Below are 16,427 nucleotides of genomic sequence, written 5' to 3' on the forward strand. Positions count from 1 at the left end.
AGAAACCCAGCTGTCCTGAAGTATTACCTACTTGCATAAGCCTGTGTTGGGATTCTCACTAATTACATACTACCACTAATTGTACAATTACTAGTAGTACATTCCCTGGTAAAAGGGATTTCAATTTATGGTTTTAGGCTAAGACCTGATAACATAGGTCTAAAATCACCTAATAGTCCATCCTTGGGTCTCATCAATATCAGTGGAATGAGTCTGATTTATAGAGAGCTATAACTGAGCCTTCCCCACCGGTACCTCATCCTCTATTCCAATTACAGCTAAGAAGTGAGCAGCTGGTGTGCCTGCTCATTTTCTGAACATAGCAACCTATACACAGAGTGGATTAACCAGTGGTAATCACTAATAAAGCTTCAGTACATACATTCACATTGACACAACATTGAAAGGTTTAGCACCATTGACTTGATTAATGATGGTTAATGAGATGCAATAAAAAGGGGTTGCTGGTTTTACTAGAGGATGAGTCTCAGAACAGAAAATAATGAGTAAGGTTAAATATTCCCCATCTGCTTTTCAGCTTGATATCCTTGCTGAGCTCAGCTACATTATTAAAATGGAACTAAATACAGACCTGATCTTTGCTTTAAGGGAATATGCCTTTTTTTTGTTATAATTATCTGACATATGAAGATATCTGCTGTAGCTATAATTTATGTCATTTGGATCAAGTATTTCACTTTTGAGTTTAATTTTGATTCATGCTTTTGACATTTTGAAAGGACAGTGTTATTAAACATTAGCATATGGGCTACACCTAGAGGCAATCAATTAGTCTTTCTCCTGTGTCAAACGCACAAAGACCCAGAAATATTTAACAAAAATATGGACCTTGTTCTTAAAGGTATATGGTAATTAGAAAATAGATACAATGGGCTATTTAAAACCTGGTTGTTCTTGTTCTAAAGTTGATGTCTGATGATTTGGGTAGGTTATGTTGGTACTAGAACCGCAGCTAAAAGCTACTTCTATGAGGCAAGCATGTGACTCTATAACTGACACCTGCTCCCTGCCTCCCACCCACAAACACTACCAACACTTCACAAACCTCCTCATCTTTTCAGTCTCTATTGTGCCATTTTTTGTGACTTTATCCCACTGAAGGCAATTTACAAGGAGCAGTCTGGTTTCCCTTTTGCTAGTCTCTTTGAGGGAACTGGAAACTGTTTAATGGCATGATAAGTTAATACTTTACCTTCCATGTCAAACATATGAATCACAGATATATTTCTGTTGATCCAATAACATGGACTTGAGAATGTGAATGTGAAGTGTATTCAAAACCTATCTGCTAGAGCTTGTTGACAATTTTGACAAAAGAACAAGTACTACTGTACACAGATAAACTATAACAATAAACAAACTTCCTCTCATTTTGAGTGTATCATTAGCGATAAATTACCAACTGGTGTCACTCTTACTGAAATATGTAAGCAACAATACATTCAATTTCTATAGAGCCTTTCAAAAACCCAAGGTTGTTTTACATGGGGGGGGGGGATAAGAAGGATAAAGAGCAGTAAAGAGGAATGTTTTCATTTGGTTTTTAAGAGAAGAGCAGCTGTGGATTATGGCAGGAAGATCCAAAGTTTAGGAGCAGCAGCACTGAAGGATCTGCCACGCATGGTTGTGAGTCAAATTTGTGGGGCAGTAAGAAGACCATGTGGGTATGTCATAAACAACAATTAATACATTTGGTCTATTTGTAAATTTCACAAAACATTTTGTTGTTAGTTTGTTGAATAAAATTGTTCTGCAGCTGTATCTAGAATAACTCTGTGATTACTCTGTTTCTCTTAAATAGGTACGCATTAGCAGCATTTAGGCCATCTTGAAATTAGCTATGAGAATGGGAGAAATTCAAGAGTAACTTGTGCAGGTAGTGAGAAACTATAACCCAAGACTTCACTTTATGGCATATAATAACTGACTTTTTCTCATTTTACTGAAAAGACCTTATCTTGAAGACCTTACAGTTAAGTGATAGTTGATGCTACTGTACATTTCAAATTCCAGCAAGCCAAGAGTGGACATGGATGCAAGCCATGACATATGTAAGCCATGTAATGAAAAAAATAGTGAAAAATCATATATACTTAGTTTACTTTGACTCTGGTAGTTGTAATTTCTGTGTTGGTAGAGTATCATGCTCCTGCACAAGGAAACACCACTATTCTGACCAACATTCATAACCTCTGTAATATGTCAACTACAGCTCTTCCTACAGTGAAGAGACCTGAGGAACCTGAGAAACCTTAGAATTTTCAATACTGACTGTCTGAAAAAAATACCAAATTAAATGAAAAATACCAAAGTTTTTATAAATATCACATAATATTGCATGGCCCACCACTTGTTCTCCAATTAGTATTTTGGGCAAGCTTGCATATTTGATGTTTAGTTTAAAGGCTTTTCAAAGAACATATAGTGTATCAGTTCCTACCACATTTGTTTACTAAAATCTTTCTTTCTGCACCTTTATGTATGCACATGTCAAATTTGGTGCATTAGCCTACTGGCCCTTATTTCAGCTAACAGAGAATTTTGCTGGTTCCAGTTTGTTAAAGCTCTATAATTTATTACCCCTGTCATCGGTAACTTATCAAATCCACCTCCCACTGAGAGAGAACAGCTGCACACTGCCTAATGCTAAAGAGCATCACTTCAGCATCATCATAAAACCTTACATTTCCAATCTTAAAATGCAGGCCTGCTCTCATGGATTTTTCCTGAGTGACCTTTTTTTTCCAAAAGTATTAATTAATTATTTAAATACACATATACATATACACACACACTTATGTATATAAACAGGCTCTGACTCTCTGTGATGCAAGGCTAAGTAATTAATTATTAATATTATTATTAAGGAAATCCTGTTCCAGACCAGTTGAAAAGAGTAATAATGCATTTATTTGATGTAGGCTGTACGTAAACTATTTTGTGAGTATGAGTGAACTGGTAGTCAGCCACGATAAAACCTGGTTAAGAAAGACAAAGACACACATTGTTTTCAATTGACACTGCTTCTGGAGTACCATGTGCAGGCTTGTATCCATAATTAATAATTATGAGGGCCATTTGCTATTTTGCAGTGCTATTCAAGTTCATTATTCTTCACTTTGTTTCCTTAATCTGAAATCTGTTACCGTGTTAAAGTGTTAAAGAATGAAGTAAAAAATAAACATGGATGCATACTCAATCTTAGGCTATTTTAGAGGCCTCTGATGAGTAAATACATTGCATTTGTTTAGCTTTTGCTAGCTCCCAGACTAGCATTACATTAAAATTGTCCTTGACTACCTTTGCTAATTTAAATGCTGTATACCTGTTTGTTTAATAACCATTTATCCACTATTGCTCAGTAATGGGTTGGCTGTATATCATTTTTACAAGGTAATTTGTAATTTTCAAACCATAAAATAAAAGCTATGACCATTCCTCTTCTAGACAACCGCAGGTCTTTGGCAGACCCATGGCCCGTCTAAGATTAACGTGCATGTCGCCACCTACAGCAGTGGAAAGTGTGTTGCATGCTAACGAATTTAAGTTTATTTAAGGCGGAACCTCCGGTAGCGGGCCCAATGGTCGCAGGCAATACCGGATAAGTTTCTACATTTACCGGCAAAACTATCCAATTAAATTAAAGAAGAGCGGAAAGGCCCGCCTCATAAACCGATTATAACCAACCAAGATATGCACGTCTTCTTGTGAAATACCTTATAGGCTATGGTTTATACTTTGGTATCGCGCACTGCCAATCACAAAACGATGTCGCTTACTGCTGTCCAATTGCTCTTGAGGACGTAGCGCATATGCTTATAAATGACAAGGTGAGTTTTACACAGTACTCATTCACTGTAGCTTCAAGCTTGTCCCCCAGTTTCCCGGGACTTTATATATCTATATCTCAACTAGGTGAGTCAAAAGTGTTTTTGTTGGCTACATTTTTAAAACTAGTTAAGTAACTATCATGCGTCTATGCGCTGGTGTGCCTAGCTACCTTTAAATTCTAGTAATTGGCATGAGAGGTTAGGGGATACTTTTAGGCGGCCGTTCATTGAAGTGAGACTTCTAGCAAGGCTGTTAGCTAGACTCCTGCTAAAGTCGTTGTTCAAAATGGTAGCGTTAGCTAAACAACGTTCACTGTCACGTAACCGCAGGTAAATGCATACAAAATCAAAACGTAACAAATGCGCACAAGTGGTTTGTCGTGACCAAGCTAACCTAGCTGTCCTAGCTATCTTACTCACCGTCTCATCTGACGCTGGCAAAATGTCTGACTTTAGCTGCCTAGCTAGTTGTAGCGGCCTAGTAACGTAATGAGCCGACGCGTTTTACAAGTTAGGCGCCTATCTACGGTACGGACTGGGATAGTCACGTGACTATTATTTTGTCGCTTTATTAACTAGTTATGAAACGGTGTAGATGGCCTCTGGCTCTCAGAGGACAAACTACCTAATAATTAGGTATTGGTGACCTTCACTGGTTGCTAACGGTGTCTAGATTCCTTCATAGCTATCCGGTTGAATCTCGTGGAATCTGGACGCTGATTTCTGTAATCAGTTTAACCAAGACCTCTTAGCACAGTATACATTTTGACTGAAACTGTTAATTTTGTCCGTTGTTTGGCATTTAAGGTAGGTTACATGGCTAGAATGTAACTGCATCACCTGCAAGCATTTTTTTTCAAGACTTAAAATATTACACTTGTAATTAGGATACAAATGTTGGGCTCAAAAATAAATGCTACATCACAAACCTTTTGTTTAGCATAAACAGATTAGCTAAAATATCATGCAATCTGCATCACTAAACAACCAGACCTACATTGCTAATGCTGCTACATTCTGATTTGTACAAAAATTATTTTGAAATTCAGTAGAGACCCTATGCTATGCCCACACGTTCTCAGTCTTTTACACTGAGACTTTAATCTTATCACAACTAAAATGAACAGTTGTGGCAAAACAAATTTAGGATGGGTGTTTGCTTGTCTGACTTTTAAACCCATCTTCCTCACTTCTGCAGGCTTCAGACATGTACGCCTGTGCTAAGTTTGTCACCTCACCTTCTGTGGTATGTATTGCTCTGGGTGATCAGTTACTACAATAGGGAAGGTCAGGAATATTTTATAGTCAAATTCATTTAGCAGTGTCTCGTGTGGGGGTTATTTCTACAGTATTTGTCCAGAAATTCAATTCTGAAATTGAAGCCCAATAATAACCTTGCTTACCATCATAATATGCATGTGGTGTGAAAATTGAGTTGACACTGGTAGTGTGTGTTTGTTTTTGTTTTTTCCCCTCTCCTCCCCCCCCCCCCCTTATTTTGGTGCCCATCTCTTGCCTGTGTGCATGCTCCCTCCCTCCCAGCTACGTGGAGGCTCGAAGATCCTGGCCCGGCCTATGTCAGTGTCAGTCTTCAACAGACCTGAAGTCAGAACTGAGCAGGTATGAGTTCACAGTTCAAGAGGAGAGCTGATTGAAGGCGACAGGCTGGAGCACAATGGCTTGGCCTGTCTCTGCTTTGCCAATAATTACATGATTGTGTCTACTGTAATTGGGAAGGTGGTCTTTCAAACAGTTCTAATGTAATGTCTGCTTTCATAACCTACCTCAACGATGGTCAAACATGGCTAATGTGAGTTACTCTGACAACTCCTTTAAATCCCCACATTTCATCCCTTAGGCAGCCCTGTTGCCAGTGAGTGATCAGTACCTTCTGAATGTGAGCCGGAGCTTTCAGACCAGTGCTGTGTCCAGAGACATCGACACTGCAGCCAAGTTCATTGGTGCTGGGGCTGCCACAGTAGGTGTGGCCGGATCAGGAGCTGGAATCGGAACAGTTTTTGGCAGCCTCATCATTGGCTATGCCAGGTATCTTCTCCCAGCACTGATGACCATATGAAAGGAAGGAAAAGGCTTGCTGCAGAATCTTGATGCCAACTAATACACCATTAGTTTACCAGGAAATTTGCCCGTCAGCCTTTCTTGCTTAAACATGGCACAATGCAGGAATGCTTTCTGCATTAGCAACAAGCAATATTTTAAAAGTAAAGTCTTGTAGTGGTGTAAATAGTGCATTTGTACCTCTGTAGGAAGTGCTGAATTATCAAGTTATTAATGGTTTTGTTGGTATCAAAGTGCCCAAAGCATAGAAATGGTGTGTTTTTAAATTAATTGTGCATGTCTCATCTCAACTGTACAGCCACATTAACCATCTCATCTGCTTCTGTTTGCTGTCACTGCCACAGGAATCCCTCCCTGAAGCAGCAGCTATTCTCTTATGCCATCTTGGGGTTTGCCTTGTCTGAGGCCATGGGGCTCTTCTGTCTCATGGTGGCATTCCTTATCCTGTTCGCCATGTAATCTATATGCCTGCGTGCCGTCCTCCTCCGTTACCTCCCTGAGTTCAGGGATTGGAATCTGACGGGCAGCTCATGGGGCCATGGCGTTGCCATTCCAGCAAATTAGTAGAAAGCTCTATCTTTTTATGTTCCTCTGTATCTTTTCCTCTTGAAGTTTTATGTGAAATCTCCAATGCAGTTTGGACAGTCTGTCTAAATAAATGATTGGGATAACTATCCACCTTCTTTGGCTTACTCTTTTTACTGTCAAAATGGTTGGAGCTTCATATAATATATGCTGAAGGGGCCACATCACCAATCATATTTGCATCATTAGCCTAGTAACCTTATTTTACACAAAATTTATAAACTTACTTAGGAAGCATTGTTGGATTGTCAAAGGGACACGGGTTTCTATTTGACATTCTTCCTGATTGATCTTCAGTTTTGTAAAATTAACATGCCTTAGGTCCAAATATTCCTCAGTTGTCACTATTTAAAAAGAAACAAACTGAACTGCTGTTAACTCTGGAGTAGTTACTTGACTGCACACAAAACTAGCTTTAAAAGCTGTTCTTTTAATCTGTCACTGTTTTTTAAAAGGGGAGGTGCGAGGTAGTGGGACACTTGCCCTTTATTGGGGCAAGCCAACACCACCCTGTGGCATACTATATTTTCTATGCACTTATTTTTCACAAAGTCTGAGCTAAATCTTGTTGGTTGTTCCATTTCTTGGTGGCTTGACTCAAAGGCCAAAATACCTGAGATGTATTGTCACTGAGAGCATAGGACTTGTATGCCAGTTTGTTTGCAATAAAGGTGTGTTTTACAAAGCTGTTCTATACAGAGGGATGAGTCTCAGATGTGTGGCCCTGAGTGGTTGATGCATGGCACCACTCCTTTTCAAGTTACACTGCCTTTCAGTTTAAAATGTTATACTTAGTTAAAATTGTCACTCAGTGTAAAATGAGGCTTAATGTGTCCTGGAAATGCTTGAGACCCAACCGGTAAATTCATGGTCAGCATATGAACTACAGAGCAAATCATCCTAGTATCTTTTGAAGCACAGTGTACTTTTCTGAAACAATGTATTAAACACATTTTACAACATATAAAGTTCAAATTTCATTGTAGTTCCATATACAATATCTACAGTAAAGCAGCAGCCTAAATGCAGTCAAATTTGAATTTAGACTTTGAAGTTTGGGCACAATGTAGAATTTATACATTTAAAGCATTGTTCGCATTCTGTTGTACGTAGAATACCATCGACGTAGCCGTCTGCACGTTCATTTAACACGAACTTTCTAAAGTTGGAGGATTTGATGTTGCCTGCCTTTTCAGTTTCGTTTTAGGAGTGCGCCAGTAGATGGCGCTATTTTTTTCCCCCTTACACGAGAAGGAAGTGGGTGAACGAAATAACACGGTACTGAAAAGACTAACCAAAGCTTAGAAGGGAACGACGTTGGAGTGGATGATTAAAAAGGTGTATTTTTTTTGTTTTGTTTTATATTCGGAAGGTATTTTACGTTAAACTGTTTGGTCGCATTGATAATTCAGGTGGCAAAAAAATAAGACGGTATGTTTCAGAGTGAAAAAGAAACTAGGGACGATGCCGTAGGCGTCATTTCACTTCGTACCCTGTACTGTAACGTTTAGTATATCAGGTTCCTGAGCAAAGAAATACAAACTGAAGGGAGACTCTGGTTGAACTGACAACTCAAATTCCAGGCAGTTTGGGGCCACATCAAACAGAGCGACGATGGCTGACAACGTTGGAGAAGGATCTAACGGTGCCATTGGGACAAGTCAAGGAGATGGATCACAGTTGTTATCGAGTTTAGGTAATTCCTTGCCGGGGCACTCGACGAGCGGAGCCAACACGGCCTCGTCTCCTCCGACAGCCGTGGTGTCTCCTATAATAGCACATAACATCACTTCAGTCATGGAAAGCGGACTCGGCGTTGGCGTGCTGAGCCATGCTGTGAGCTCGACCATCTCGGCGACTCCCTCGTTGCCACCAAGCATCGGCTTTGGGGGCACTGGAGCCCCTCCAAGTCTAGCCGGAGCGGGCCTTCTATCCCAAATTCACGCCACATCCTGGGACCCCACTCTGAGCACCGACTGGGACAACGAAAAGGCGTCGCAGCAGTGCATTCTCCGGATAAAAAGGTAACTAACGTTGTGGTAATATTAGGTTGCTAGTTATCACACAGCTTGCAAGCACAGCTTGCAAGCCTAGTTAATCTAGTGTCATTTTAAGCCTTGTGCTTGACTGAATCAAAGTGTTATTTTGCTAGCTAGCTAGTTAGGTTAGCTAGTTAGCTCGGTCGCTCCAGCTAAAGTTATTTAGCTAGCTAGACGAGTTTGATAAAACATGTTGACAGTTAATTGTTCCAACTGGCTGTCTAACGTTAACAAGACTTACGTTAAGGTTACATTAGGAGAAAACCTTAGTTGGTAACCTTAATGAGTAACTTTATACTTGAGAGCTCGCTGGCTAGCAACATGGCATCTAGATTAGCTAGCATGCAGCGTTAAGATAAACATGCTGTTGTCATAGCCAACAGTAGCAGTTGGAAGCGTTGAGCTAAGGTGGCCAGATTTGTCAGCTCTCAAAAGAATTACAAGTGTAACGTAAACTGCCATTATTCAAACTAGTTTTCTTCGCCAGCAGTCGTCTATATTTGAACTGCCCAAACTGCTTGCTAGCTAGCTAGCGGTTAGATTATTTCGCATGTCACGATGGTTTAAAATAAATTGTCTGGGGATTAATTAAATCTTGCAGGCATTAGCATGTAATGGAGCATCTTGCATACAGCTACGGTAGTTACTAAGGCTGTAGCTAGATAACACGTTGAGTGAAATATACTCCGATATCACAGTATACATTGTGTAACCTAGCTATCTTAAATTAGAGTTTACATTGCCAAAGATTTGTCTAAAATATGTCATCAGCCGTTTTATTAGAAACGTATATATTGTATTTACATCCACATTACTGGGCAACTACATCTGTCTTATGGGTGAAATTTCCAAGCACACAGTTACACACTAGCCCATCTGTTCCATGCAGTCTGTCTGGTACCCTCTATCTTGTTAATTACTTGTCAGTTTCTGACCACAGGACCACTGCTGAGCAGATATAAACACACTTTAACACTGGTAGTGGCTGGTTTGAGCAGGCACAGCAGTGTTGTGTTTTCTACTCATGTTAATATCACCGTTGGATGGAGCTGGCTATATCTTGCCAACAGCAAAGCCAATATCTAGCCAATGGTCAGAAACTGACTATTGCTAAATGCAGGTGATGTATTTACTCATCTTATGGGAAGTTCAAGTGTTGAGTCCTGTTTGGTATGCTTTTATAATAATAATGGCTTACAAAGCAATGTTATTATTCCAGCACAAGATGCGAATAATCGCTTGAAATAAGATAAACAGTGTGGTGTTGCACAGCCGGTCTTGTACACTTTTCAGTTGAAGCCATTTCCCAGTGTATTGGCTTCCCTGCAGTATTTATAATGGGGAAGGGAGCATGAATGCCCACCCGTCGAAGCCGTCTACCTCATCTTTTATAAACTGCCAGTAACTCATTGTTATCCACCGCAAACTGTGTTGATGAAAATGCAAGAAATATGGGGGGCAACATTGCAGGCTGGGACAGAGAAGCAGAGAAGGAAGCAGTCCTACTGTTCTCTCCACCTCCCACCCCCTTTGAACACAGACAGCACAAAGCACAGCACATGCTTAGGCCTTTGCATTGCAGTGCTGAACAGAGTTTGAATGGCTGCTCCCATAAGGAATTAGGATGCAATTACTAAAGCCTTTTATTTTTTTATATGCTGGCATAGTGGACAAAGGAAAGAACAAAGAGAACTCGTATCTTGTTTTTCCTCCTGTCTTACCTCTATTTATTTTTTTCAATCCTGTATCTTGTTCTTCCCATATAGAGACATTATGTCCATCTATAAAGAACCTCCCCCTGGTATGTTTGTGGTTCCTGATCCCCATGATATGACCAAGGTAAGTTTGGAAGGAAGGTTGTTATGTTTAAAAATCTCCAACCTTATTTCAATAACTTGTGTTTGGGTGATGTAGGCAACAGTATTGGCAGTTATTTTGACTTTCGAATTCATTTTGTGATGTCTAGTAAAAAAGAAACAAGCAAGCCTGTATGAAGAGCCATTGACACAGAAAAATATTTCAGAAGTACTTTACAGCAGCATAAAACCGCATGCAGCAGAAAATCTCTATGGCGCAATTAGAAATTAAAATTTCACATTTTGTTGCAATTGTTAGTCTTATATAGCATTACTTATTTTGCCTTATATAGATGAGTTCTATGACTTTTACAAACACAGTGCAAGTTCATACTGGAGGTGTGGTCTGTGCACACATGCTGAAGATGTAACAATGTTGTATGAAAGAGAAAAAAATCCTGTCGTATCATGCAGAAATCAGGCTCTGTCTTAAGTACAGAATACTCAACTTAGCCTAATAGACTACAACAAGGGCCCATACCTTCAATAAAGTATTTCAGTAACCTCATTGTTCAGCCTGGTGAGATTTATAAATTCAGATGGATTGTAAAACCTGAACCAAGTACCTTAACCGACTGAGCAAGTGGGGTAGGCTTAATGCTGAATTCTATAAAATATAGTCTTTAAAAAGGGGGGTGTCTCTCTTTTTTGGCCTCAGGCTACTCTAAAAATCTCAAATGCACTCTGTGTGAACTTGTAGGGTTGAAGGGTTGGCACGTCAAGTTGAGAATAAATCTAATATTTTAATCCAGACAACCTCAATTTATTAGTATTTAGCCTACTATTAGCAAATCTAAGATTGAGATATGCATGGCTCCATCGATTCCTTTGTTTACCACCATACATTAGGTATATTTCTGGGACAAGGTACGTGTTCAGGAATTTTGACAGATGTTTCTTCAGAAGGTCACTAGAGGGCCCCTCTGATGACCCTCCTTGTCCTTTTGTGCAGATCCATGCTCTCATCACAGGCCCCTTTGATACACCCTATGAGGGGGGCTTCTTCCTCTTTCTGTTTCGGTGCCCCCCTGACTATCCCATCCACCCCCCACGCGTAAAACTCATCACCACAGGCCACAACACAGTACGCTTCAACCCCAACTTCTACCGCAATGGCAAGGTGTGCCTCAGCATTCTTGGGTAAGTGGTGTTCCTCTGCCATATAACAAAGTAGTCCAATCACATTTTGAGGACAGTAACCCAGCCAAGATTGACCTGTTTAGGAACGCTACCAATCTTGAAAACATGATTTCAGCACAGCATGACTAACCTGTGCCATGTCTGTGACCTGTAGCACTTGGACTGGGCCAGCATGGAGCCCTGCTCAGAGCATTTCCTCAGTCCTTATCTCTATCCAGTCCCTGATGACGGAGAACCCTTACCATAATGAGCCAGGCTTTGAGCAGGTATTCAGGTCTCACCCACACAGCGTTAATGGCATATGCTGTTTACTAAATGAATGCAAAAAGAGTAAAAATAAATTACTCTCCCTAAGTTAGCACAGGTCTGTCACATTCTTGATATTTTCTTTGGATTTTTTTGGCGCTTGTCAGCACATATACTGCTATACTTTTAAATATGTAAGTCACTCTGGATAAGAGCTAAATGCTGTAAATGTAATTAGTACACAAGCTTATAACCACTCTATTAAGCATTGCTGCAAACTGGTTGCCATGCTTCTCTTTCAGTAAGCTTCAGATAGTTTAAAATGTTACCTGAGAAATATCTTAATGCGTTAACGGAAAAAAGGAAATCAAAGCATGTTACTCTGATCTTATTGAATTTAAGCTGTAGTCAAAGTGGAACTTAACTGGAAATCAAAGTCTTAGTCTTTCCTGCTGATCATCTTAAGTGTAGGATGTCAGATGTCAGATCAGTTTCTGTTTATATTAGGAAAGGCATCCAGGCGATAGCAAGAATTATAATGAATGCATCCGCCATGAGACCATGCGTGTAGCTGTGTGTGACATGCTGGAAGGGAAGGTGACATGCCCAGAGGCCTTGTGGTGAGTAATACTGCATCCTGACTACTTCACTAATTGCACTTTTCAGCTTGATGAGGCTGGAGTGGTTGTTTCTGTGGAGTCTACAACTGAGCAGTTTGCTTCACTGTAGTCATGGGAATCTACTAATTTCCAAAATAATTGAGAGCAAGGGTGGTTCATTTTTTAAAGTATTTAATGGTAGGTGGAAATGAATTAATTTGTAATTTATTTAAACTTGATGCATGCATATGACAGTCTCGTATGTTAAACAGGGTAAAGTAGCTAAAGAAAACACTAAGAGTAATGGAGCAAGAGTGTTTCATGTTGCTGGTTTCACAAAAGCAATAAGACACTTTTTTGTTTTTTTCTGATTTAGGAGTGTGATGGAAAAGTCCTTCTTGGAGTATTATGACTTTTATGAAGGAGTTTGCAAAGAACGTCTGCATCTGCAAGGACAAAACATGCAGGTATAGTGTGTATGTGTGCAAACGTGACTACTTCTGAATAAAAAATGTGGTTGTTTTTAATACATCTTGGATATTAAGTAGCAACACAAAGGAAAACGCAAAGATAAAAACAACTGCAGTGAGTGATTAATCAACCCAGTTGGGCTGTTGCACAATAAAGTGGAATCCTTCCCACTCCATCTCAGGGCCAAATGTAGTCACACTGAGTCCAGTTCCTCAATGCACAACCTTGTTTGCTTTCAGTAGTCACAGTGAGATTTTTCACAAACCCTTCCACACTGCTTGTGGAATAATGCAGCTAATCAAAGTACTGTAGTGTTTTAGCCTTTCAACTCAATTGAGTAATATCTTAGATTTTTTTTTCTTCAATATGTTGGGACAGCAGAATGAGTAATGGAAATTCCATAAGCTACTGTTTACAAAATTAACTTTACCAGTTAAGATACCTCAAGTATTCTTTTTAGAATTTTTAAAATGGAGTATTGATGCTTCTTTATTTCAATACTAAGAATTTAACAGTAATTTAACAACTCTTATTACAGCCTGTGCAATTTGTGATGTGTAAGGCTTCCTGGTCACCACTGTAAATATGTGTTATGCTAATCTTTCACCCTTACTGTTTTGGGTTCTCTGCAGGATCCTTTTGGGGAGAAGAGGGGTCGTTTTGACTACCAGGGTCTGCTGGCCCGCCTTGCCGCTACTCACAGACGGCTGCGGGAGAAGTGTCCAACCGAGGACAATGAGGGGGACTCAGATTCTGACACTAGCTCGTCTGGAACAGATCCTGACAGCCAGGGCAGCTCCCAGCCATAGATTTCCCATGTGGGCTCAGTGAGAGTCTGAAAAAAGCATTTCTCTTTCCTGTAGCTCTGGACGCTTTTAAGTAAGCAAAATGCACAGAGTGCTGAAAAAAAGTTCTAGAGTCTGGTTCTGAAGCACCGGGGTTAATCTAGCCCCTGTTTCATTCGATTGTTTGTTTTTTCTCTCTCTGCCTGTACCCAGTGGCTGCCTTGCTTTCTTTTCTTACCCCTCTACCCTCTCCTGCTCTGAGGGAGAAAACTCCTGGTAGTAGTGGGATTCGGACTGGAGGGAGGGAGGGAGGGAGTGAGTGTGAGTGTGAGTGTGAGTGTGTGTGTGTGTGTGTGTGTGTGTGTGTGTGTGTGTGTAAGAGAGAGTGAGTGAGTTTCTGCGTGAGTAAGTATACAAGCAAGCTTCTCAGCAGGACAGCACACACTCTGCCTTTTGGAGCACAAGTTTGAGTGCTCATTGCTTCTCACTTTACCTGGTGGTCAGAAACACAAAGCAGAGGTAGGTTAAGAGCTACTGACACCTCATTAGAGAGCAGGTTGTCATACAGTTAGTGCGCCTTTACATCTTCTGCAGACCTGTTTGCTAGTCTCTTTATGCCTGGTTCACTTATGTCTTGAACAGTTATATCAACATTTATATCACCACATTTAATTGAATCATTAAAAATATTTTGAATATTATGAATGGAGTCATAATTTCAACATGAATCTTTACATGATTTAAGAAAAAGAGACACTGATGCAACTAAAAAAAAAATGTACATACTTAAATATTGTGCATAGAAAAGTTTTATTTTAATGTTTATTGTGCATTAAATGGTTTTGAATGGATCTGGTGTGATTGATATCCTCAACCAGTAAAGTGATCAGTCATTGATTTGGACTACATAGCCCTTATGAGAAAAGTTGTACAGTCAAAATACATTGTTTATGTTGTTTCAGCCCAATTAAATATGTTGGTTGGATAAGAAACATAAGGGCTCTCTGTTCTTTGTGATGTACAGGAGGATACCAATTTTTTTCTGGCCTCTTTTTATGATTCAGACTAGTCTCTGTTCTAGTGTCTTTGTCCTAAAGTATATGTTTTAATGGGAAAAGCATGGTAGCTTGTTCCTTGTTTCTAGTATGGAGTCTGCAGTGGTCTTCTGTCTTGCAAGTGTGCAACATCATTGTTCATTATTCTGGCTTTCAGGGTCACGATTGCAGAAGTACTGCCCCTACTCCAACATTTTGTTTTTATACCACGACTATGCTCATGTCATGCGTTAATCACTAGGAAGGCTTTCTTGTGTCCATCTCTAATAAATTCAGTGCTAGAAATTCTCTTATAGGAATTTAACAGGTTGTCCAGCAGCAACCTCAAATTTGGACTGAGTGAGAAGGAGGAGGAATGTTCACTAAATACTAGTGACTGATCAGTAAATGGTGCAGCTGGACAACAGTAGATCATAGTGAGGGAGTTGGCAAAGCGCCTCAAGTCTGCCCAGAAAAAGATACAACTCTTCAGGCATCTGTGAGAAGACCAGAGAAGTGCCAGACCTCTGTCCATTTATAAGGTATGATCTCGCTCATGCATCGTTGTCTCATGCATCAAGAAAAACATGAAAAGTACTGAAATCTTTACTATGACCTTTCGGGTCCATTTTAGTCTAGACCACAGAACTTGAGACCCTGTGTTTTTGCATGTACTGCACTTTTTAAGCAGTTTGTTGTCCTTTGAGAAAATAGCATCCAATTTGACTAGGCTTACTCCTTCACATATTTCATACACAGAATTTAAAACCTTGTACACACTCCCTGCAACAGAAGACAACTGTCTATTTGTGAGTTTGACCTTTTCTGTGATGTAATGCCTTCCCCTAGCTGGCAAAATGCAAATAAAATTGTGTAAATAGTCTAGTGTATGAATCCATGTACATTTAAATATGCTGATGTAAATTCTAATTAAACAGACTTTTTTCTTTTCTTGACTCAAAAAAGTTTGTTTATGGAATGTTTATTTTTCACAGATTTGATAATTAAGATGTCAGAATAAATCCAAATATAAGGTATAATGGAATTTATTTTAGAATAAATAAATATCATTTATTCTATTAATAGCTATTCAATTTAATGACAATTTACATTCTTTGCATTTTTTAATGCTACTATAGATGAGAAGTATATAGAAATATAAAACAAGTTGAATAAATGTAGCATATTTTCTAGTTTTAAATTGAGTTTTACATTTTTTATTTAAATTAATACCTTTTGGGCAGATATCTAGGAGTTAAATTCTCTAATTACATAGCTCTGTTTCTTATAGTTTCATAGATATTTTAATTACTGTAGTAAAGAAATACTGCACCTTGAAACGTTACCTAGGTTTAACTAGGAAGTAATTGTTACAGTGACTGCTTCAACTGAAACAATTTAGTCATTTTTGTAATTGCATAATCTAATAGTATGTATGAATAGGTAGCTCCCATTGATTGGTTTGTGTGATTGTTTGAGATTTAGAACTTCATATTCTTCCCAAACTAATAAGGAATGTATTATTTTTTAACTATATTAACAAATATTTTTAACATCTACCTTGCTCACATATTCAATGTTAATAAAATATATTTACTTGCCGTTTGTAAATATGTAAATATTTCTTATGCAACAAGATGATATTATGCATTCAAGTTGAAATTGTTTAGTTATAAAGTGCATTTAGCTGTAGATTATTGCTTTATGCACAATACAATTACAGAGTAACAATATACATTGAA

General features: G+C 39.1%; 2 protein-coding genes across 4 annotated transcripts; both read left to right on the forward strand.

The window, feature by feature from the left end:
• The first annotated feature begins 3,833 nt into the window (after positions 1-3,833).
• atp5mc1 (ATP synthase membrane subunit c locus 1) lies at positions 3,834-6,606 on the forward strand. 2 transcript variants are annotated; one of them, XM_026997942.2, is made up of 5 exons: positions 3,834-3,936; positions 5,050-5,097; positions 5,394-5,471; positions 5,710-5,897; positions 6,275-6,606. In XM_026997942.2, exons 2-5 carry the CDS (start codon positions 5,059-5,061, stop codon positions 6,387-6,389), a joined length of 420 nt encoding a protein of 139 aa, XP_026853743.2. In that variant the 5' UTR covers positions 3,834-3,936; positions 5,050-5,058; the 3' UTR covers positions 6,390-6,606. The 2 variants fall into 2 exon arrangements, with proteins under 2 accessions (XP_026853743.2, XP_035389574.1); XM_035533681.1 differs by lacking the exon at positions 3,834-3,936 and adding an exon at positions 4,572-4,658.
• A 1,156-nt stretch (positions 6,607-7,762) lies between these two features.
• On the forward strand, positions 7,763-14,643 carry ube2z (ubiquitin-conjugating enzyme E2Z). Of its 2 annotated transcripts, XM_026997941.2 has the most exons (8): positions 7,763-7,853; positions 8,099-8,539; positions 10,321-10,393; positions 11,363-11,550; positions 11,705-11,816; positions 12,304-12,416; positions 12,772-12,862; positions 13,499-14,643. In XM_026997941.2, the coding sequence occupies exons 2-8, from the start codon at positions 8,130-8,132 to the stop codon at positions 13,673-13,675; spliced, it is 1,164 nt and encodes a 387-aa protein (XP_026853742.2). In that variant the 5' UTR covers positions 7,763-7,853; positions 8,099-8,129; the 3' UTR covers positions 13,676-14,643. The 2 variants fall into 2 exon arrangements, with proteins under 2 accessions (XP_026853742.2, XP_026853741.2); XM_026997940.2 differs by having other exon boundaries at positions 7,769-8,539.
• The last annotated feature ends 1,784 nt before the right edge of the window (positions 14,644-16,427 follow it).

The sequence above is a fragment of the Electrophorus electricus genome, chromosome 1, assembly GCF_013358815.1.
Source record: "Electrophorus electricus isolate fEleEle1 chromosome 1, fEleEle1.pri, whole genome shotgun sequence".
NCBI lineage: Eukaryota > Metazoa > Chordata > Actinopteri > Gymnotiformes > Gymnotidae > Electrophorus > Electrophorus electricus.

Bases quoted from the DNA above. Each gene is read 5' to 3' on its own strand.
- atp5mc1 (XM_026997942.2), top strand. From the start codon at position 5,059: ATGTACGCCTGTGCTAAGTTTGTCACCTCACCTTCTGTG. The intron at 5,098-5,393 runs GTATGTATTGCT...CCTCCCTCCCAG, and splicing joins TTGTCACCTCACCTTCTGTG to CTACGTGGAGGCTCGAAGAT. The intron at 5,472-5,709 runs GTATGAGTTCAC...TTCATCCCTTAG, and splicing joins CTGAAGTCAGAACTGAGCAG to GCAGCCCTGTTGCCAGTGAG.
- ube2z (XM_026997941.2), top strand. From the start codon at position 8,130: ATGGCTGACAACGTTGGAGAAGGATCTAACGGTGCCATTGGGACAAGT. The intron at 11,551-11,704 runs GTAAGTGGTGTT...TGTGACCTGTAG, and splicing joins GTGTGCCTCAGCATTCTTGG to CACTTGGACTGGGCCAGCAT. The intron at 11,817-12,303 runs GTATTCAGGTCT...TGTTTATATTAG, and splicing joins ATGAGCCAGGCTTTGAGCAG to GAAAGGCATCCAGGCGATAG.